Genomic DNA, 18,981 nt, shown 5'->3' with positions numbered 1-18,981 from the left:
GGTAAACAGTGTGTCCTCAAAGAAGTAAGAGAGGAAATAGGCTTCCTAGAATTGAAAGAAGACATCTGGGATGAAACGAAAGCTGTGTGGAGATGGAAGTTTGTAGCCATGCATATCTGCATTAGATACAGAGAGGTTTCACAGAGGTGGTCTAATGAACACCCTTCAAAACTAAGAACAAGTCAAAATCCAAATTAGCAGATAGAAAATTAAGAGTAGAATAATAGCTGGTACCGGCACACACAGAATAAAATAATAAATAATACAACAAGTAGTTTAAATTAATCAAATGGAGCTCTCAAAATATTTCAAAGAATTAATGAAATAAAAATTTTGATTCTTTGAAAAGATTGGTAAACCCCTAACTAATCAAAAGAGAAATGATGAAGACCCAAATTAATAAAATTAGACATTATAAGGACGATATCACAACAAGTAACAAGAAAATTCAGAGAATCATTGAGAAATATTTTAAAATCCTGTATTTTAACAAGCTTGAAACACTAGAAGAAATGGATAGCATTCTAGAAGAAATGGATACATTTCTACCAAAATTGAACACAGACAAATCAAACTAAATCTGTGAACACGTAGTGAGACTGAAGCAGTAGCTAGAGTCAAGAACTAACAGAAGTGCTCCTGGGGTACACCATGAAACAGGGAAGGAATGAGACGCAACTCATTCCAGGAAACCTGACACCAAAACCCATAGAAGATTGATAGAAATAAAGCAAATTTTCTCAATAAAATGCTTCCTGGGTATTGTGCCAGCACTGGTACTTGAATCAGGACCACTCTCACTTGACTTTGGAATATATTTCTGCATTTGCCACAGAGGAGCTTAAGTAGGAACTTGTACCTCACGCCTGTAATCCACACTATTCAAGAAACTGAGATCTGGGGATTGCTTTTTGAAGTCAGCCTGGGCAGGAAAGTCTGTGAGAGACTTCTCTCCAATTAACCAGCAAAAAAACTGAAGATGGAGCCGAGACTGAAGTGGTAGAGCCACATGGCTGACACATGAGCAAGGTGTGCCAGGGCCTCCTGAGCCATGCTGGGTCTCTTCCTGTGTCTGTCTGTCTCTCTCCCTCCCTCCCTCCCTCCCTCCCTCCCTTCTCCTCCCCTCTCTCATTCTCAACTCTCTTCACATCTCACTGTTGCCCCTTTAGATCTTGGCTGCTCCTGTTAGCTAATAGTCTGGTCCAAGTTATTGGAGGCTAGAAATTCCCCAAGTTCACTGAATAATGACTTCTGGAAAGTCTGGGGTCGACTGTCATTTTTTTTTTTGGTTGGTCATGGGGCCTGAACTCTGGGCCTAGGTGCTGTCCCCCAGCTCTTCAGCTCAAGGCTAGAGCTCTACCACTTGAGCCTCTGCCCCACTTCCTACTTTTTCTGCTTATGTGGTGCTGAGGAATCAAACTCAGGGCTTCATGTATGCGAGGCACGCACTCCACCACTGAGCCACCTTCCTAGACCCTCGACCATCATTTTCAATCTTCCTTTTTGGACTTACATGTAACTGGCGAACAACCTTCATAAAAGCCCTCTAAACGGTCTGAAACAGCTACACAACCCTTCCTTAGCCCCCCAGTTCTCCCAGTGTCCCTCAGTTTCCTATTTAATCATTCCCAGAATAGGATGACGTTTTGTCTTATCACTGCCTTCATGGGTTCTGTATCCAAGAACTTGATGGACACAGAGTTTTGTTTTTAGATCACATTTTTGGCACTGTGCATTTCTGGTAAGAGAGAGAGAGGGGGAGGGGAGAGGGAGAAGGAGAGGGAGGAAGAGGGGAGGGGAGGAGGGGAGGGAGGGAGGGAGAGAAGGAGAGAGGGAGAGAGAGAGAGAGAGGAGTCCTCAAGGGCCAGGGTTAGTTTGAGAATTCTCCAGTCAGCTTGGATAAAACTGAGTGAAGGTAAAAGCAGTATGTGCTTCCTCAGATACAGCCTTTCCTATGAGTTCTGTAGATTATCCCAGAAGAACTCCACATGAGGCTTTCAGGGAGGAAGGAGACAGGAGAAGATGGCCGTAAAGTTAGGAAGGGGAGCCAGGCATGGGGTCAGATGCCTGGAACATTAGGCACCCGGGAGGTGGAAATCCTGAGGACTGTGGTTCAGGGCCAGCCCAGGCTTCATCATCATCATCATCACCATCACCATCATCATCATCACGATGTAGGTGTGTGAAGAGGTTACAATTCCATGAGTCAGGTTATGAGTCCAGTGCTTCTTGGTCAGTGTCACTCCTTCAGCTTTGTTCTCCCCGTTTCCCCTCCACCCCTACCCTCAAGTCACACAAGCCACTTTTTACGTCATGAGCCCAGGCATCTCCACAAACAAGCTGGGTGTGGGGCAGCAAGCCTATGATCCCAGCCACCCAGGAGGCCCAGGTTGAGAGTACTTGTGACTGAGGCCAGCTAGGGCAAAAAACACGAGATGCCATCTGAAAACAGCCTAACACTAAAAAGGGCTGACCGCATGGCTCAAGCAAGCAGTAGAGCACCTACCTAGCAAGAGGTCTTGGGTTCTAACCCCAATAGCCATCCTTCCCCTAAAAAAATAGGTGCTTTGAGGAATATGGTAATGTAAGAAGCAGAAAAACATAAATTTGTGAGGGTTTTGTCCTCTTAAATAGCTTTTTTAATTTAGAAAGTAAATGCAGACATTTGTTCTCTAGGTAACTACAGTTGTCTATGGTAATGATTAAATTCTGATTTGAGTTATGTAAAGTAATTGCAGTTAGTATGTTAGATTCCAGGACTCATTATTTTAAACTTAAGATGACTCCTTATTTTCATTTCCTCTTTTCATTTTTAAAGGTAATAGAATAGCTGGACCCCAGTGGCTTATGCCTGTAATCTTAACTACTCAGAAGTCTGAGATCTGAGGATTGTGGTTCAAACCCAGCCCAAGCAGAAAAATCCATGAAACTCTTATCTTCAACCTACCGAAAAAAGGAAGTAAAACCACGGCTCAAATGGTAGAATAAGACAGCTCTTAGGCCCTGAGTTCAAGCCCCAGTACTGGCACAAGAAAAAAAAAGTTAATAGAATGGTTAGGATTTTCTGATTTGGTAACATTTCCTCATCTTTAACATCATAATGTCAAGTTAATAGTTTACTATATTGAAAACTCAATTATTTTTTGTTGTCTGAAAGAAGGTATGAATATCTCTAATTGCATTTTGCTATTTTATTACATACCTGTAAAATAGTGGTGCATTCCATAATACATAGTTTGTAATTCCTGTATCTTCTACTAATCTTCTTGGTGGTCCTGGGGTTTGAACTCAGGCAGGACCTTGCACCTTGTGGGCAGTTGCTGTACCACGAGCCACGCCCCCAGCCATCTTCTGATCCCCTTATCAAAGAACACTAATTACTGCCCCTCACACTGAGCATCCTCTCCTGGCAGCCCTTCCCCCTGGTCTCCTCCTCACGGTGGCTGGTAAAGAGAGGCGAGCTGACGGCCTACGTGGAGGACACGGTGCTCTTCTCCCGGCGCACGTCCAGGCAGCAGGTCTACTTCTTCCTCTTCAACGATGTGCTCATCATCACCAAGAAGAAGAGGTGAGCCTGGGGTGGGGCGAGCTCTCCTTCATGCAGGCGCTGCCATCAAAGTATTAGGCGTGCGGTCTGCCCGCAGCATGGCCTCCTCCTGTGCGGTGTCCGCTGCCTGGGCCTAAGGCCTCCCTCCTGCTCACCAGCTTCTGGGAAGCACTCACAGTGTCAGGCACAAAGCTGAATGCTGTGCAGCGTTCAGACCTCTGGCCTTCACTGGGCGGCATGCTCCTCCTCCCATTATAGTAAGTGCTTTCCATATTTCCATCCTGGGGCTTGTGTGACGCTGCAGTGGCGGATGGGCTGGTCCACTTGATGTGGATGGCAGTGTATGCTTACAGCTCACGCACAGTGGTTCTTAAAAAGCTCCCCTACGGGAAGGTGTGAGCCTTCCTCGCTCTGAGGGTATAGAGGCTGTCAGTTGGAGTGTTCATTCTTATGGGAGGCGACTGCTGGTGTAATCAAGTCCCATTCCAGATAGATGCCCAGAAAACTACACGAGCCTCCTTTTACAGTACTGTTCTCTCAAACTGTTCCCACCTGCAAGACATGCACCTGCACACATGCATGCACACACGTGCACGCACACACCTGTCCTCAGTGCCACCTTCCTCTGGGATTCCCCAAAGGAGCATGTCTGTTAAATGACCCAGTACACGGAGAAAGGAGGAATATACTTCGGCCAGCCCTGTGCTAATTGCATGTTTCCTGGCATGTGGATGTGGGTGAGCCATGCACCTGTGGGGTGTCATCTCTGTACATGAGGGGAGAAGGGACAGTCAGAATTGGTGGCATGTGGTCATGGGGGAAGCCATGCACTTGTCAGGTGTCATCTCCATACGTGAAGGGAATGGGGACAGTCAGAATTGGTGGTCCATGACAGGCAAGGCATTGCATACCATAGTGTCAGCAATGGGGTCTGTAGATATAGACCCTGATGGAAAGACCAGGAAAATGCTTATGTGTATCACAGGAAATGTATTCTATTGCTAGTTCTAAGCTGCTGATTTTGTAGCTTGATTTGAAGGTAACATGAAATCCAGTGGAACTTTCTTTCTGATTGGACTGTGCTATGATGTACTCAGCAGTGCAGCTCTCTGGGAAGTGGAAGTTGGTGTGGTCTGCCCCAGGATCTCCACTGTGTAGGATATACACATCAAGTGCCAATTAATTCTACTTATACCTAGCAAAATCCTAGCTCTGCATCTCCAAGATGAAGTTATTTCTCTTATCTGAGATTACCTAAATAGTTCTAGTAACTCAGTAAATTTCATAAATAAGGTTTGCACAAAAATTAAAGTTTTTGTATTCTTTTTATGTCTGTGTTAGTTTCCTATGACAGCAGGTTTCCTTGGCTTTCTTGAAAATGTTTTGTTTGGGCCCAAATGCCCAAATCCTATACTTCTAGTATTTTCCTTTCTCAGTGGGTCAAAGTTTTAAGTGATCTTTTGATGCAAACAATGAAATAAATACTAACAGGATTGAGCCGATGTAAACTATTAATGTTTTCATGGTGAGTTTTGGTAACTTGGTGCTGACCTTAGGATACTTAAGCCAGGATAACACACCCTACCCTGAGCTTGCTCGGCAGCAGCCAGTGAGCAGGCTTGGTGTGTGGGAAGAAGTTGGTGTGTGCGAGCCTCCATCCAGGGTACCATCATAGTTCATATTTACTTGAACCTATATGACTCAGGACAGAGAAGAGACCCACCTGAGCACCTAATTAACTTTGACCCAAACTGGGAGTTTCTTGCCTTACCCGTTAGTCCAGAATATTTCAAGGGTGCTCTTGAACAAGGGAGTCGTGCAGCTGCGCAGGTTTATGGCCTGGTCTTAGCGCACGGTGGAGGTGAGCCAAGCCCTTGCTGATCCAGCTGGGTGAGTGCACAGTGCGCACAGCCCAACCATGCGAGGAGATAACCCCAGATGCTTTGCATACCAGAGGCCACAACAGAGGAGATGGGAGCTTCCAGGGAGGCTGAAACGTAGACTCTGCTACCAAGTGGAGATAAGAGATCCTGACTTGTGCCAGCTCTGTGGGACGGAGCCAGCCACCTATTGCCCTATTCTAGGGCCCAGGAAGAGGCTTAGCTGCTGGGGCTCAGGGCTTCTTGGCCCATGACAGCTATGGGAGGGGGTCCTGGGAGGTGGCCGCCCTCCTCCCCAGCATGTGCAGGTGCACCATGCTCAGCAGGTCTCACTGGGCCTCGCAGGTGGGGCCCTAGCGGGACTGTGTCTGTTACTACCGCTGTTCACAGAGTAGGGCATGGCTGGGTCCATGGGGTCAGCTAGGGGAAGAATGTTTACTTTTTCTTCATATTAAAAGGAAGCTTTCATTCGCGTCTTCCATTAGGCCGCGTTTAAGTTATTCTTAAATAACTTTGACATTCTACCAAATGTCAAAGGACACTCACGTGCTTGGACCATGCCCTGTGAGGACATGCATTCTTTGTGCTGGATGGTGACTAGAAACTTCTTTCCACCACAGGAGCAGACCACGTGGTGTGGGGGTATACGGCACCCAGGTGAGGGGCAGTTAAGCCGCACCCCTGGTGCACCCAGTCACACACCTCCTCCAGCTGGGACCCAGGGCCAGGCCACCAAGCAATGTGAGTCCTTCAGGCTCTGCCTATCAGCTACGTGGATGAGGACATGGTCTCATCTTCATGATACCTCACGAGTGTGAGCTACATGGATGAGGACGTGGTCTCATCTTCACGATACCTCATTATGCAAATACTCCAAAATCCAAAAACATCCCAGATCCAAAACATTTCAGGTGCAAAGGTTTTGGACCAGGCTGACTCAGCCAGCATCCTTTTCAGGACCTGCCAGTGGGATCGTCCTCTGGTCTGCTTCTTCTAAGCTCCTGGCATCTATTACAGAAAATCCTCTAAAAGCTTGAAGTCAAAAAGACCCAGAAGCTCAGTTTGTGTTCATTCATTTTTATTTTATCTTGATAGAACATCTTCTCCCTATTCCCTGTTGTCATTTGGAAGAAACTTATAACTTTTTGGTTGTTTAAGAAGCACCCTTTCAGTGCAGAATTTTATGAAGTACTTTGCAGTGTTGCTAGATGGAGAGGAACACTGGTGCGAGTGCTCAAGTGCTCTGAAGTTGTTCAGAATCCCTTGCTCAATGTCAGAATCTAGAGGAGAGTCACGATAGCCTCTTCCCCCATCTGCCCATGGACTTCCAGGGGACAGAGCTTGGGCTCTGTGGCCCCTTCCCCCATCTGCCCGTGGACTTCCAGTGTGTTAAAAGAAAAAAGTGGCTGATGCAGATCAGTGGTACAGTGCTTGCTCAGCATTTCTAGGACTCTGGGTTTGAGTCCCAGCATCATGTAGGCACACACATGCACATGCATGCACACACGTGCTCACAAGTTAAACCAGTCTCAGTTGGCGGGTGTTTTAGTCCTTTAACTTGGAGAAAATTTCAGGACAGTCCAGTGACTAGAGAATTGTCATTCCAGTTAAGCACAAGGTCACAAATGCAGACTTAGAAGGGAAGCAGGTTTTAGAAGAGCTGAATGAGAAGAACCCCTGTAATCTGATGAATCCCCGCCCTCTGGTGTCAGGAAGAAGCCGTGAAGCCCCTAGCAGACAAGAGTACCTTTCGAGAAGGGGGCCTTAGAAATGCCCATGGCTTTAGAAGACAGAGAGCCAGATGTCCCAGCCCAGGGGCTGAAGTTGGGTCTGAGCGGGGATGGGGTCGGTCAGAGCTGGGCTTCAGTGACCCTGAGGACATTTCACTGGCCCAGAGAGAGTGTCCTGCTAACTTAGGCACCTGCCATCTGGCGTGTGGGAGTTTTAAACACAGCCAACAGAAAAAGGACTGCTGAAACTGTTAAAATCACACCGGAGGCGCTGCCTGAGGATGCACTGAGTCCCTATCTGCGGGTGTGGGCAAATCTCGGTGGTACTTTTTCCTTTCAAACTTACCTCTTTTTCAAAACAAAGAATGATTAGTGTTCTATCTTTCACATTGGGCTTTTTAAAAGAGAGTTCAAGCCTGTGCCGTCTAGCACGGAGATACATGCCTTCTGAAGAGCTCTTTGACCATGAGCACAGCCTGAACCTACCTTTCATCCACCTTCTGTGCGCTAGCCTGAGCCGGGGCAAGTGTCCTGGGAAGGAGGGAGGTTGGCGTCTAAATGCTAGTAAGATGGGGTATTTCCACAAATCTCCTCAAATGACTTAGTGACTCTGAGTGGCTCACACGGGGGAGAGCCCCTGTGCTGCATGTGGAGTTCTCACATGTCCGACTCAGTCCGGGCGCTCACTCCAGCACCCTTACACCCACAGTATGGGCCCTGGTTCCCGTCCTGGAATTTCTAGATTTCTCACAGGACCAGCTCATTCATCCTTAGGTGCTTCCGTGATTTTCAAGATATTTCCTTGTGTTTATTTTCCATCACCTCCCAAAATATATTTATTTTAATTAAAATTACAGGTTTATTTAGGAAAAATAGGTACCTTGATAATACTAGGCTTTCCTATTAATTCACATCTATTTCTGACACATTTTAAGGTCATTTCAGAATAGAAAATAAAGCTTGTTCAGTTTGTTCCTAATTACAGGTTTTGTGGTAGTCTAAACAAGTGCATTGCATTTTCTAGCTATATAGAAAATACATATGTATGTTTGTGTGTAGCAGGGCTTTGTTTTTACCCAGCTACCTGCTGTCATTTGAGGATTGTGATTTGCAGAAGGAAAAGACCCTTCGCCTGCTCAGGACTCACCCTGAATGACAGCAGTCCCCACAGCTGGGCATTGATGACTTTTAAATGTTCTCTTTACACTTTTACTTATAACACTGATTAAACAAAAAGCAGATTATCAAACACTAAACTGCCTGTTGTCTAGATTTACATAGTAAAGTTAGGTGTCCCTTTTTTTTATTTGGCCATGGGGCTTGAACTCTGGGCCTGGGTGTTTGTACCTCAGCTCTTCAGCTCTAGGCTAGCTCTCTACCACTTGAGCCACAGCGCCACTCGCAGTTTTCTGGTGGTCAATTGAAAAGAAGAGTCTCACAGACTTTCCAGCCCAGGCTGGCTTTGAACTGTGATCCTCAGATCTCAGCCTCCTGAGTAGCTAGGATTATAGGTGTGAGCCACCAGTGCCCAGCAGGCATCCCATTTTTAAATAACAACAACAAAAGATGTAAGAATGTGGATTACTTCATATCTTCCTCTTGGTAAAGGAACTATTGGTGCTTATGATCACTGCTGTTAGAGAGAGTGTGTGTGTGTGTGTGTGTATGCATGTGCGTGCACGCGCACGCACACGCGCATGCACGCGCACGCACACGCGCATGCATGTGCATGCACGCACCCACCAGCACTTTGGGTTTGGTTTTTTTTTGGGGGGGGTCTGGTCATGGGGCCTGAACTCTGGGCCTGGGCACTGTCCCTCAGCTCTTCAGCTCAAGGCTAGCGCTCTACCACTTGAGCCACAGCGCCACTTCTGGCTTTTTTTTTTTACTTTTTGCTTATGTGGTGCTGAGGAATCGAACCCAGGGCCTCAGGCATGTGTTCTACCACTGAGCCACCTTCCCAGCCCCGGGTTTGGTATTTTAAAGCCTTTCAATGTTTTTCTGATTTAAAAATATAAATAACACATAAATACATGCCTAGTGTGAGCGATTCAAGTCTTTATATAAAAATTGTGAGAGAGGAAGTTAAAATTGCTCTGTAGTAATCTCTTTTAAAAAGCAAGGACCAAAGATACTTTCCATACCTGTGTGAAGTTTGAGATTGGCTTGGGAAGTGGGGAGGGAGGGAGATAGGGGAGAGTTATGGAAAGGCAGTCCAATCAAGGTACATGGCATGCACATCTGGACATGTAAAATGAAGCCTTCTTGTATGACTAGTTGATGCTTATACAGATGTGGAAAGAGAAAGCAAGGATGACAGGTGTTACTCAATGCTAGAGCTTTTCCCCAGTGTGTACGAGGCCCTGGGGTTGATCAGCAACCTAACAGAAAAAGAAGCCAGATGCTCACGAGGAGGTTATTCGGTGATGCCACACGTTGAGCTGCCTGACTGAGAATTCCTCCTGAGGCAGGTTGATCGTGGTACCCCGTTCTCCAATGGTGGCTCTTTCAATCTGTAGAAAGAAAGAACAAAGTGCTCAAAGATGGCCCCAGCACTCAGCTGCAGAGGTCTGGGCTTGCCTGCTTGCTGTCAGCCCTGAGGGGACCTGGGACCCTGGGGGACAATGACCGGAAGTCTCCAAGTAAACTCCTCCACAGGAGGAAAGGTGGTTTTGCCATTTGCTGCTTTCTGAGCAGTTTAGCTTCCTCATTACTCGATCTAAATTGTGTCGGAGACTCTGTGGGCCATATGTTTGTGAGATGGTGGAGACAAACATGAGGAAGTGTGATTAGCATCAGTTTCCCCCAGGAAAGGGGTTTCTTTTCCAGCCCACCACACTCAGCTGGACATGCGTGAGAAAGCAGCAGACACATCCAGGGCTGTAAATAGAGGCATCCGGTTGTCAACCCTCCCCCTCCCACCCTCCCTCCTCCTTCCTCTGCTTTTGCTCCCCTCTCCTCCCCCACACTCCCCCAGCACTACTGTGACCTCATGTGCATGAAGGAGGCAGGAGGGACAGAACTGGGGTAGAACTGGCAGGGCCACTGCGTGGAGCCTGGTATGTCTGCATTGGGAGGAAAGAGAAGTTGCATTTGCTGGAACTGTGGCATGTCCATGGATGAGTGGCCATAGAAGACCAAGAGCAAGATCACTGGACACCACTGAGATCACCAGACATCATTGAGATCACCAGAGATCAATTGAGATGACTGGACATCAGTGAGATCATCAGATATCACCGAGATCACTGGACATCATTGAAGATCACTAAGATCACTAGAGATCACTGGACATCACTGAGATCATGGACATCACTGAAGATCACTGAGATCACCAGAGATCAATTGAGATGGCTGGACAGCACTGAGATCACTGGACATCATTGAATATCACTGAGATTACCAGAGATCACTGGATATCACTGAGATCATGGACATCACTGAAGATCACTGGAGATGACGAAGTCAAGGCTAGGAGACCAGGGCAACAGGAGGATCCTCAAGTGGAAATTCTGGAAAGTAGCCCTGGAGAGAGGCCGGGAACCAGCATCAGCCAGCTCTTGAGGGTGGGGAAGTGCCCCAAGCCTGAGGTGGGAGACCGAAGGATGGACTCCAAGGCTGAGGCCACCATGGCGATCGCTCTTAGGCAGGCAGAGGACTCAGGGTCCCCTGTCCTCCCCAAGAGGAGAAACTCACCTGCAAGGAGGCACAGAGGGAAAGTGCAGAGACCAGCTGACATCCAGGTGTCTGTGGACTTGGGAGGTCACGGTGGGAGGTGTTAGAGCCATAGAGAATGAGGAAGGTGAGCTATGCTCACAGTGCCAAGGGGAAACCAGAGGGTCTTAGGAACAGAGGAAGCTGAGGCCTGGGGTGGCCAGGAGAGGGGCATGGCGGGATTTTAAGCCCTGCGGTTCTGAAGTGGGTGGATGGGCAGGAGGAACCCAGAGAATGGCAGGGTGTTGTGCTCGAGCAGGAGGAACCCAGAGCACCCATAGTCTCCGTTCCTCTTCCTTCTGTGGATGGCGCTGTGCATGCTGGGAGCAGAGGGCCTTGTCTGAGAACTGGCAGATGCCTGCTGCAGCCTCAGAACCAAGTGAAAGTAGAGCATTTCTCTTGGCACTGAGATGCAATTTAGTGTGTTGCACACATCATGGTGATTGACAGGCTCAGTGGGAGGTGGCGACTAGTACGTAGTAAGTCGGTGCATTCTGATTCTCGTTCATAGTGTACACAGGTCATTCCTCCCCTTCTGCTCCTCAAGTGTGGCCTAAAAGCCTGCACCGTTAGTGTACTGAATATCCCATGTGTTGTTTCCTCTTAGTGAAGAAAGTTACAATGTCAACGACTACTCCCTGAGAGAACAGCTGTTGGTGGAACCCTGTGACAGTGAAGAGCTGAACTCTCCAGGGAAGAATGGCTCCACCGCACTGTACTCCAGACAGAGCTCAGCCAGTCACCTCTTCACACTGACCATCCTCAGTAACCATGCCAACGAGAAAGTGGAGATGCTGCTGGGGGCTGAGACGCAGTAAGTAATGGTGAGAGCCAGGCTGCCCTGGCTCTGCAGACCCTGCTGTCTCCTTTGTGGGCAAGGGCATTCTGGGTACCACATGCCCTCTGTCCATGGTCAGATGCTCCTCTGTCCACGGGGAGGTGCTCCTCTGTCCATGGGGAGGTGCTCCTCTGTCTACCGTGACCCCAGCAGCTACAGAGAGGCATGTCATATTTTTTTTCTTGTAAGTCCTGATGGATGAATTGTGCGTGAGTTGATGAGTTTTATTTTTCTGGAGTGGTTTGGAAACATTTTAAGCTGGACTCGGATGGCTCACATCTACAGTTCTGCCTACTTGGAAGGCAGAGGATTAAGGCTGTAGGCCACCCTAGCAGAAAAGTTTGTGAGACCCTTTCTTAATGAATAGCTGGGCTTGGCGCATGCCTGTCCTCCTAGTTTCATAGGAGGCTGGAATTTTGAGGATGGCCATTCGAGGCCAGGCCTGGGCAGGAAGGACTACAGGATTCTGTCACAGTAAAAGAATATGGGCTGAAGCTCTGAACAGAAGCCTAAAATAGGCAGACTAGGAATAAGCACACACCTGGGCAGGAAGCAAACCCTATCTCAAAAATACCCAGCAAAAAATGGGGGGCCCTAGTGCCTGTCCCAGTCATTGGTCCATCAAGATCAAAGTTCTGAGTTCAAACCTCTGTAACTCTAAAGAAGTATCTTCTTTTTTTATTGACAAATATGTGCCCCATCAGCCATCAGTAAAAGTACTCAATAGTAGTTTGCATCTGGCTGTGAGGTCTCAGAGACAATGGAACTAGTCATTTCCTCAATCACCAAAAGCGCAGCTGTGCAGAGGCAGAGCCGGTCCTGTGCTGTCCGTCCCCACACTAGAGGAGGGGAAGGGACTGTGCTGTGAGGTCCGCCCGGAGGTTTGATTTGATTCTAGAGAGCTGGTCAATTAATATGTTCAGAAGCAGGAAGCTTCCCCTCGGAGATGGCTGTTGGTGGCTGGGTTGGGGAGGGGTGGAGCAGAGGGAAAAGAAGCTCCCCTCTCTCAGTCCTGCGAACATCCCGGCCTCATGCCTACCCACACTGCCACATGGCGTGGCTAACATGGATCTGCAATTGGTGAACAGCCCCAGGGCTGCAGGTAAACCGTGGAGAAACGATGCTGAAGCCCACACTCCACCTGCTGGGAGTGATTTCTAACCATGTTTCTGGGTCACATAAGAGAAACAGAATTTCAAGGCATCCATACAGAATGTCCAAGGGTCACCTCCTGTTTGCTGGCAGCAGAAGAAACTTCTCAATGGCTGCAGAAAACCAAGAACAGGTTGACATACCAGAGTGTTTAATAGTTTGTTTCTAACAGAAGAAAACAAAAGGGAAAAGAAGGAAAAGTCATCCTTCAGGTCCCAGACAGATACTCCACTGACGCCACTGACAGCCCTTGAGAAATCCTAGCGTGGCCTCCTGTGTCCACTGCACTGGGGGAGGCCAGCGTGGCCTACTGTGTCCACTGCACTGGGGGGAAGGCCAGCGTGGCCTCCTGTGTCCACTGCTCTGGGGGGAAGGCCAGAGTAGGGTAGTGGTGTACTTCTTCCAGGCTGTGAAGTCACCTGGGGCAACAGGCCCAGGGTCAGGCCTGAGGCAAGAAGGTGCTTTCCCCCTGCAAGTCCTTGGCCCCTCCCTCTGGTAGGAATTTCACTTCATTTCCCTCTGGTGGGAATTTCATTTCTCTCTGGGAATTTTGCTTCATTTCCCTCTGGTGGGAATTTTACTTCATTTCCCTCTGATAGGAGTGACATCTTACTTCCCTCTGATAGAACTTCTTTCCAGGAAGGTGTGAAGTACTGTGCCCAAAGTCACACCGGAAGTGAGCTGGGAGAGACAATTCCTGACCTTCCTGACAGCATTGCTTTGTTTGATGAAAACGGGTTTTTACAATATGGTATTTAATTTAAAAAAAATAAGGAAATCAGAGCAACGAACACAAGAAAGCTTTAGATTTTACACAGCGGCAGAGTGAAAGGTGTGAGGCATGTGGAGGATGAGTACTTGTACAGACTCTGGGGACACCTCAGAAGCCAGCCAGCCAGCTTTCTGGTGCAGGGAATGAGGGGCACTGCGCGATCCTGCCTGCAGCTGGCTCTTCCCTCACAAGGCTGCTTGTTCCTTACTCAGAACTTGCCCACAGCTTTTCCCCATCATCTCATAATTTATGAAATCTCCACCACTTATTCCTTAGATTATTCCAAGAAAGTAGACCAAGTTTTTTAGTTGGTTTTACACCCAAACCCCACTCTTTACTGGGATGTGCAGCACCGGCTCACAGGCCTGCTATGTCCTTGCTGTGGACCAATGGTCTATGGTTCTCAGACGAGTTGGGTCACTTGCAAATGACTCATATTCATGATTCTTTAATAGCAAGAGAACATTCCAGAAAGGGGAGCAGGACTCTGTTATTCTACTTCCTTCTCCCCTTTTCTGGGAAATAAATTGACAAACATTTCAAGACACCAAATACCACTGTCATTCAAAACAATATATTACACCAGTACTTAATCTCCTTGAAAAAAATGGTGTTTAAGCCAGGTGTGGGTGGCTCATGCCTAGCTACTCAGGAGGCTGAGATCTGAGGATTGCAGTTCAGAGCCAGCCCCGGCAGGAAAATCCATGAGACTCTTATCTCCAATAAACCACCAGAATACCAGAAATGGCGCTGTGGCTCAATTGGTAGAGTGATTGCCCTGAGCTGAAGAGCTGAGGGACAGCACTCAGGCCCCGAGTTCAAGCCCCACAACCAACAACAACAACAACAGAAAAGGTTGTTTAAAAGACTAGGAAATTATTATGCAATGTGATGAAACATCTGCCTGTCAGCACTGGACTGCCTCTGTGTGTGTGTGTGTGTGTGTGTGTGTGTGTGTGTGTGTGTAAAACCACTAAACTGACACATGAAAATACAGAGCTGGACATATTAATCAGGTATCTATAGTGATCAGAGTACATATATTGTGTAATGTTTAAGTCAAGTTAAGTATATTTATTGCAAGCATGTATCATTCTTGGTTGTGTAGGTTGCCTTTAGTCCATGCAAAACACATTTTTTGCTATTTTAAGATTTGTAAAATGCATAGGGGTTGCTATGCATTTGTAGGTTTTCTCCATTTTCTGTCTTGATCAGTACAATCCATTCAGAGTCTAGTTGAGACATTCAGTTATTGCAGAACTGAAGACTAATCCTTTAAATACTGATTCTTAGACATAAAAAGAACAGTGTTCACACATAAATGTCTGTTTCCCTTGAGAAACCGTGGCTGTGGAGGACACGTAGATTGACAGGAAGTGAGATCAGCAGCAGGGGTAGCCCACGTGGATTGGCAGGAAGTGAGGTCAGCAGCAGGGGTAGCCCACGTGGATTGGCAGGAAGTGAGGTCAGCAGCATGGGGAGCTGTTTGGCACAGGACAGCAGAAGGAAGTGAGTTGTGGAAGAAGGACCAATGGCATTGATGACATGAAGACCGCAGGAAGACTCGGAGAAGGCAGGACAACAGACACTGAGTGGGTGCCCGGACTTGCCAGGCACAGATCCAGCCACAGAACACAAACAAGGGTCCTAGGGAGGCCTGGAGAGAAGGAAGCACACAGGCTAGGCAGCTATGTCACTTGGTTTCCCCAGGATCCCACCAGGAAAGCCACTCTGACTTTCTGAGGTATCCTGTTCAGACAGTAGTATCTGTGTGAACCCTGAGTTTATGAATATATATAGTTCTACGAAATGAAATACGAGACAGGGTGACACAACACTAAGTGAAATGTACAATATACATTTACATAGTATCTAAAATGAATGTCAGGAAGGTATGATTTGTCTAAAGTCACCCAGGAAGTGAGTTGCTGTCAAAGTTGGATCTAGAACCAGGCATTGTCTGCTGACAGGAGCCATCCTGCTGACTGACAGTCTAGTCTCTAAGAGTGGGAAGCTCTGGCCGGTAGACAGGCCCTGTGGTGCCATTGTCTCCTAGCGTCTCTCCTGTGCTCTTTCCTCGGTGGTCTCCTACATCTGCATCCACTCCATTGCTTTTCAGAGGTGCAGGTGCTGGACCTAGTCACTCCCTGCCCGCTGCCCCCAGTACACCCACCCCTGTCTGAGGGTAGACACTAATTCAGAGATTCACCCTGAATTTGTGTAACTAGCTTTTCTACATCCACAGCAAGGTAGACAGAGGCACTTACAGGAAATTGCTTTTCCTCAGCTCCAGTTGCTGCCCGAGCCTATCTCCACAGGTTCCACCTGTTTGCTGCTTGGCTACAGAGGAGCTCATTATACGTGGTGCTGAGGGTGAGCATGCAGCCATGTACACTGCCGTCTGCTGGCCTGTTTCAGATCTTACCCACTGTGCTGCTAGAAAATACCAGGCAAATACTGTCTGAGTGTATGAGGAAGAAGGCTTTGCTGGGTCCTGTCTTTCCCTCTGGGCTTTTCAGGAAGAACGTGGGAGCCCAGGCGTCCTTTGTCCTCCTTCATTAAAATGATGTGCCACAGCTGCAGCTGGCACCGACAAGCCAGCCCAGTTTCCAGTGCAATTTGGATGTCATGGGCTCACGTGCAGGGACGGACACAAGCCACCTTTGCTGGTGATGCGTAGCTGTCATGTAGTAGCTGTAGTATAGAACAGTCTAGACCACATGCCTGCTTCATGAATGAGGCCATTATCCAGGTCCCAGGCCTCTGATAAAGGGGCTTTGTTTAGATGGAATCTTTGTGCTCTTCCTGCTTCTGTTAATGATTCAATTAAGAACAGGAAGTCAGGGATGGAAGAAAGTTGTAAATAGTGTCCCAGACTCCATCACAATGCATCAAAGACAGTTTATGTGAACATGTATTTGTGAGGTCATAGTTTTCTTCTTTGTTGAATCTAGACTGTCAAGAAGGATCCTTGACATTTCGGTGGTACCTCTGAGAGTATACCCTCTTTCTTGTCCAAGCCAAACTGCACTGCACCCAGTCTTATTAAAGACATGGTTTTCCCCCTGCTTGGCATGGCAGGGTGAGGGTTGGGGGCGGTGTGAAATGCCTTCTGGGGTGGAATGCCAAAACCCTAGTGCCCAGAGAAGGCCCAAGGAGTCCTCATGGGAAGATCTGCATGGTTTCCTCTGAGTTCACGGGCACATCACACGTGCTCCTCCATGTCCAGCCTGTCTTCCAGGCCATGAAATGAAAATGGCAGAACTAGCAACCCGAGGACGCTCGTGCTAGAATAGGAAGCCCTGCTTTTTGGAGGTCTGGAAATTCAGGAGTTCCTGGACATGTGTGCTAACAACATAGCTGGGGAAAAAAGAAAATGAAAGTTTCATAACTTGTCTATAAAACTAGATAAAAGTATTTCAGACACTCCTCAGAAGCATGCAGCTCCACACTCGAACCACGGTGCTATGTTGTCACAAGGGTCTGCAGCTCCTTCCTGTCCCAGCCTTGGGCCCTGTCAGCTTTCCCTCTCCCCCTGCCCTCCACCCCACACCTGCCCTCCTTATCTGCCCCCTTCTCCCCACCCCACCCCACCCCTGTGCCTGTGCTCCTCTCTCCAGCAGGGGCTTTTGTGGACTTGTCAGCCTGGTGGCCAGTCCTCCCTGTCCCTCCCCCACCCCCACCCCGCTCTTGGTGGGAAGGTGACAGTGCACCAGGCGAAGCACGGGTGCAGCCAGCTGCAGCTTTGGTCACCAGAAGTTGTTCTCGCAGCTTCTGTGTCCTGGTGAGGATCATGCTGACCCAGACCAGCAGGACGGCAGTGGCAGGGCCTTCCAAGGCTGCCTGCACCTGGCCACGCAGCTCCCACCGACTGAGTCTCCAGAGCAGGCTGTGCGGCATGCCACAGACCCTGGACCATAGTCGTAGGGAACACTGCTGTACGTGGGTCAGGTGTTTTACGTTAGGTGAGTGGGGCTGGCGTGACACATGGACTGCGTCCTGCTGCTCAGGCTGTCTGGGTCTGCCTTCATCTGCCCTCCCTACCCCAGGGCAGGGGGCTAGAGAAGTTTCTAAAGGTAGCACAAGGTAATTTGTATGCCCCAGGTTAGAAGGATAAAGGAGGTCTCTTCCCTAGCTGCGACTCACCAGCCTGTTGGGGCGAAGGCCTGGGTGCTGTCAGCTGTCAGTCTCCTGGGTCACGGGTATTTTAAGGAGACTGCTTAGTCATGGCTCGAACTCATGCCTTGGGTTTGCAGTTTGTTTCCTGCTGTCAGCTCTGTTGTCTTGACTGCTGGGATCGAGTGATCCCATCCTGCTTGCTTTCATCTTACTAACCTGACACAATGCGAGTGAGGGCTGAGAGGAGGAATGACCGCAGCACAGGGCCTCCATTGTCTATTGTTTTGAGACAGATTTAGTAAAGTATGTAGCCCATTCTGTCCTAGAACCCATAGTGCTCAGTTTCCCAAGTGCTGGGAATACAGGTGTTCACCATATGCCCAGAGGAGCAGCCGGCTGCCTGAGCCTGGTGCTCTGGGCCAGGGGAAGAGTCTGGACAGGGTATACAGGACACTGGAAATCCATCTTGCTTCACACTGTCCTTGCTACAAACAGACATCTGTGAACACATGGTGGGTCTGAGAGTATAGCTAATAATGGTGTCTGTGTCCTGGTGTTTCTTGTCCTTACATTGTCTCTTGAGCCTGTGTCCCCTTCACTGCTGTGGAGAGCCAGCCGGACTCCCTGCTCCTGTTTGCAGGGCTGGGGGTGGGGGGGTGGTAGGGCTCACATTACTGAGAGGGGTGGGGTCACCACCCAAGCATGTCCAGAGGCCACCCTTTTAGCCAGGCAACAAGCACTCTCCTGTGCTGTGGACGGGAGCCCAGTCAGGGGCCGATGTGTCTGAGAGCAGTGAGCTCCAGGCAGTGCCCACTGGGAGAAGCAAACCAGGCCTCACCTTTGCCCATGTCAGGCAGAATTGGGCTCCAGATGGTTCCAGAGTGTTCCTTGAAGGCATCCTCCTCTCTGCCCCCCTCCGCTGGTAAAGACACCACTGTGGGAACCCGGTGCTGAGCGTTGTTGACTGATGCACAAAAAGCCTCACAGGTTCCCCTGGTGACTAGCTCTTCTGACAGTGAAATACTAGCTTATAATTTTTATTGTTGGTTGTGGGGCTTGAACTCAGAGCCAGGGCACTGTTCCTTTGAGCCAAAGCACCACTTCTGGTTTTCTGGTGGTTAATTAAAGATAAGCACAGGCTGGCTTTGAAGCACAATCCTCAGATCTCAGCCTCCTGAGTAGCTAGAATTTGTATTTGGAGATTTCCACCTGTACCTGAATATAACAGA

General features: G+C 48.4%; 1 protein-coding gene across 6 annotated transcripts in view; it reads left to right on the top strand.

The window, feature by feature from the left end:
* LOC138812155 (rho guanine nucleotide exchange factor 26-like) overlaps positions 1-18,981 on the top strand; it is a 79,093-nt gene that overhangs the window by 47,939 nt on the left and 12,173 nt on the right. For 5 of the 6 annotated variants that reach the window (XR_011367557.1, XR_011367556.1, XM_070000086.1 and 2 more), the window contains exons 10-11: positions 3,414-3,568; positions 11,479-11,685. Coding sequence is in view for 4 of the 6 variants with exons in the window: in XM_070000086.1 (XP_069856187.1) it covers positions 3,414-3,568; positions 11,479-11,685 (362 nt within the window). In the remaining 2 variants the exon portion in view is untranslated. Of the gene's footprint in view, positions 1-3,413; positions 3,569-11,478; positions 11,686-15,920; positions 18,366-18,981 lie in introns of those variants that run through there. The other variant, XM_070000087.1, reaches the window with a different exon arrangement.

This window comes from Dipodomys merriami, unplaced genomic scaffold (genome assembly GCF_024711535.1).
Source record: "Dipodomys merriami isolate MVZ:Mamm:240054 unplaced genomic scaffold, mDipMer1.0.p SCAF_56, whole genome shotgun sequence".
Taxonomy (NCBI): Eukaryota; Metazoa; Chordata; class Mammalia; order Rodentia; family Heteromyidae; genus Dipodomys; species Dipodomys merriami.
The sequence above is the reverse complement of the archived record's forward strand: the minus strand, read 5'-3'. Positions and strand labels throughout refer to the sequence as shown.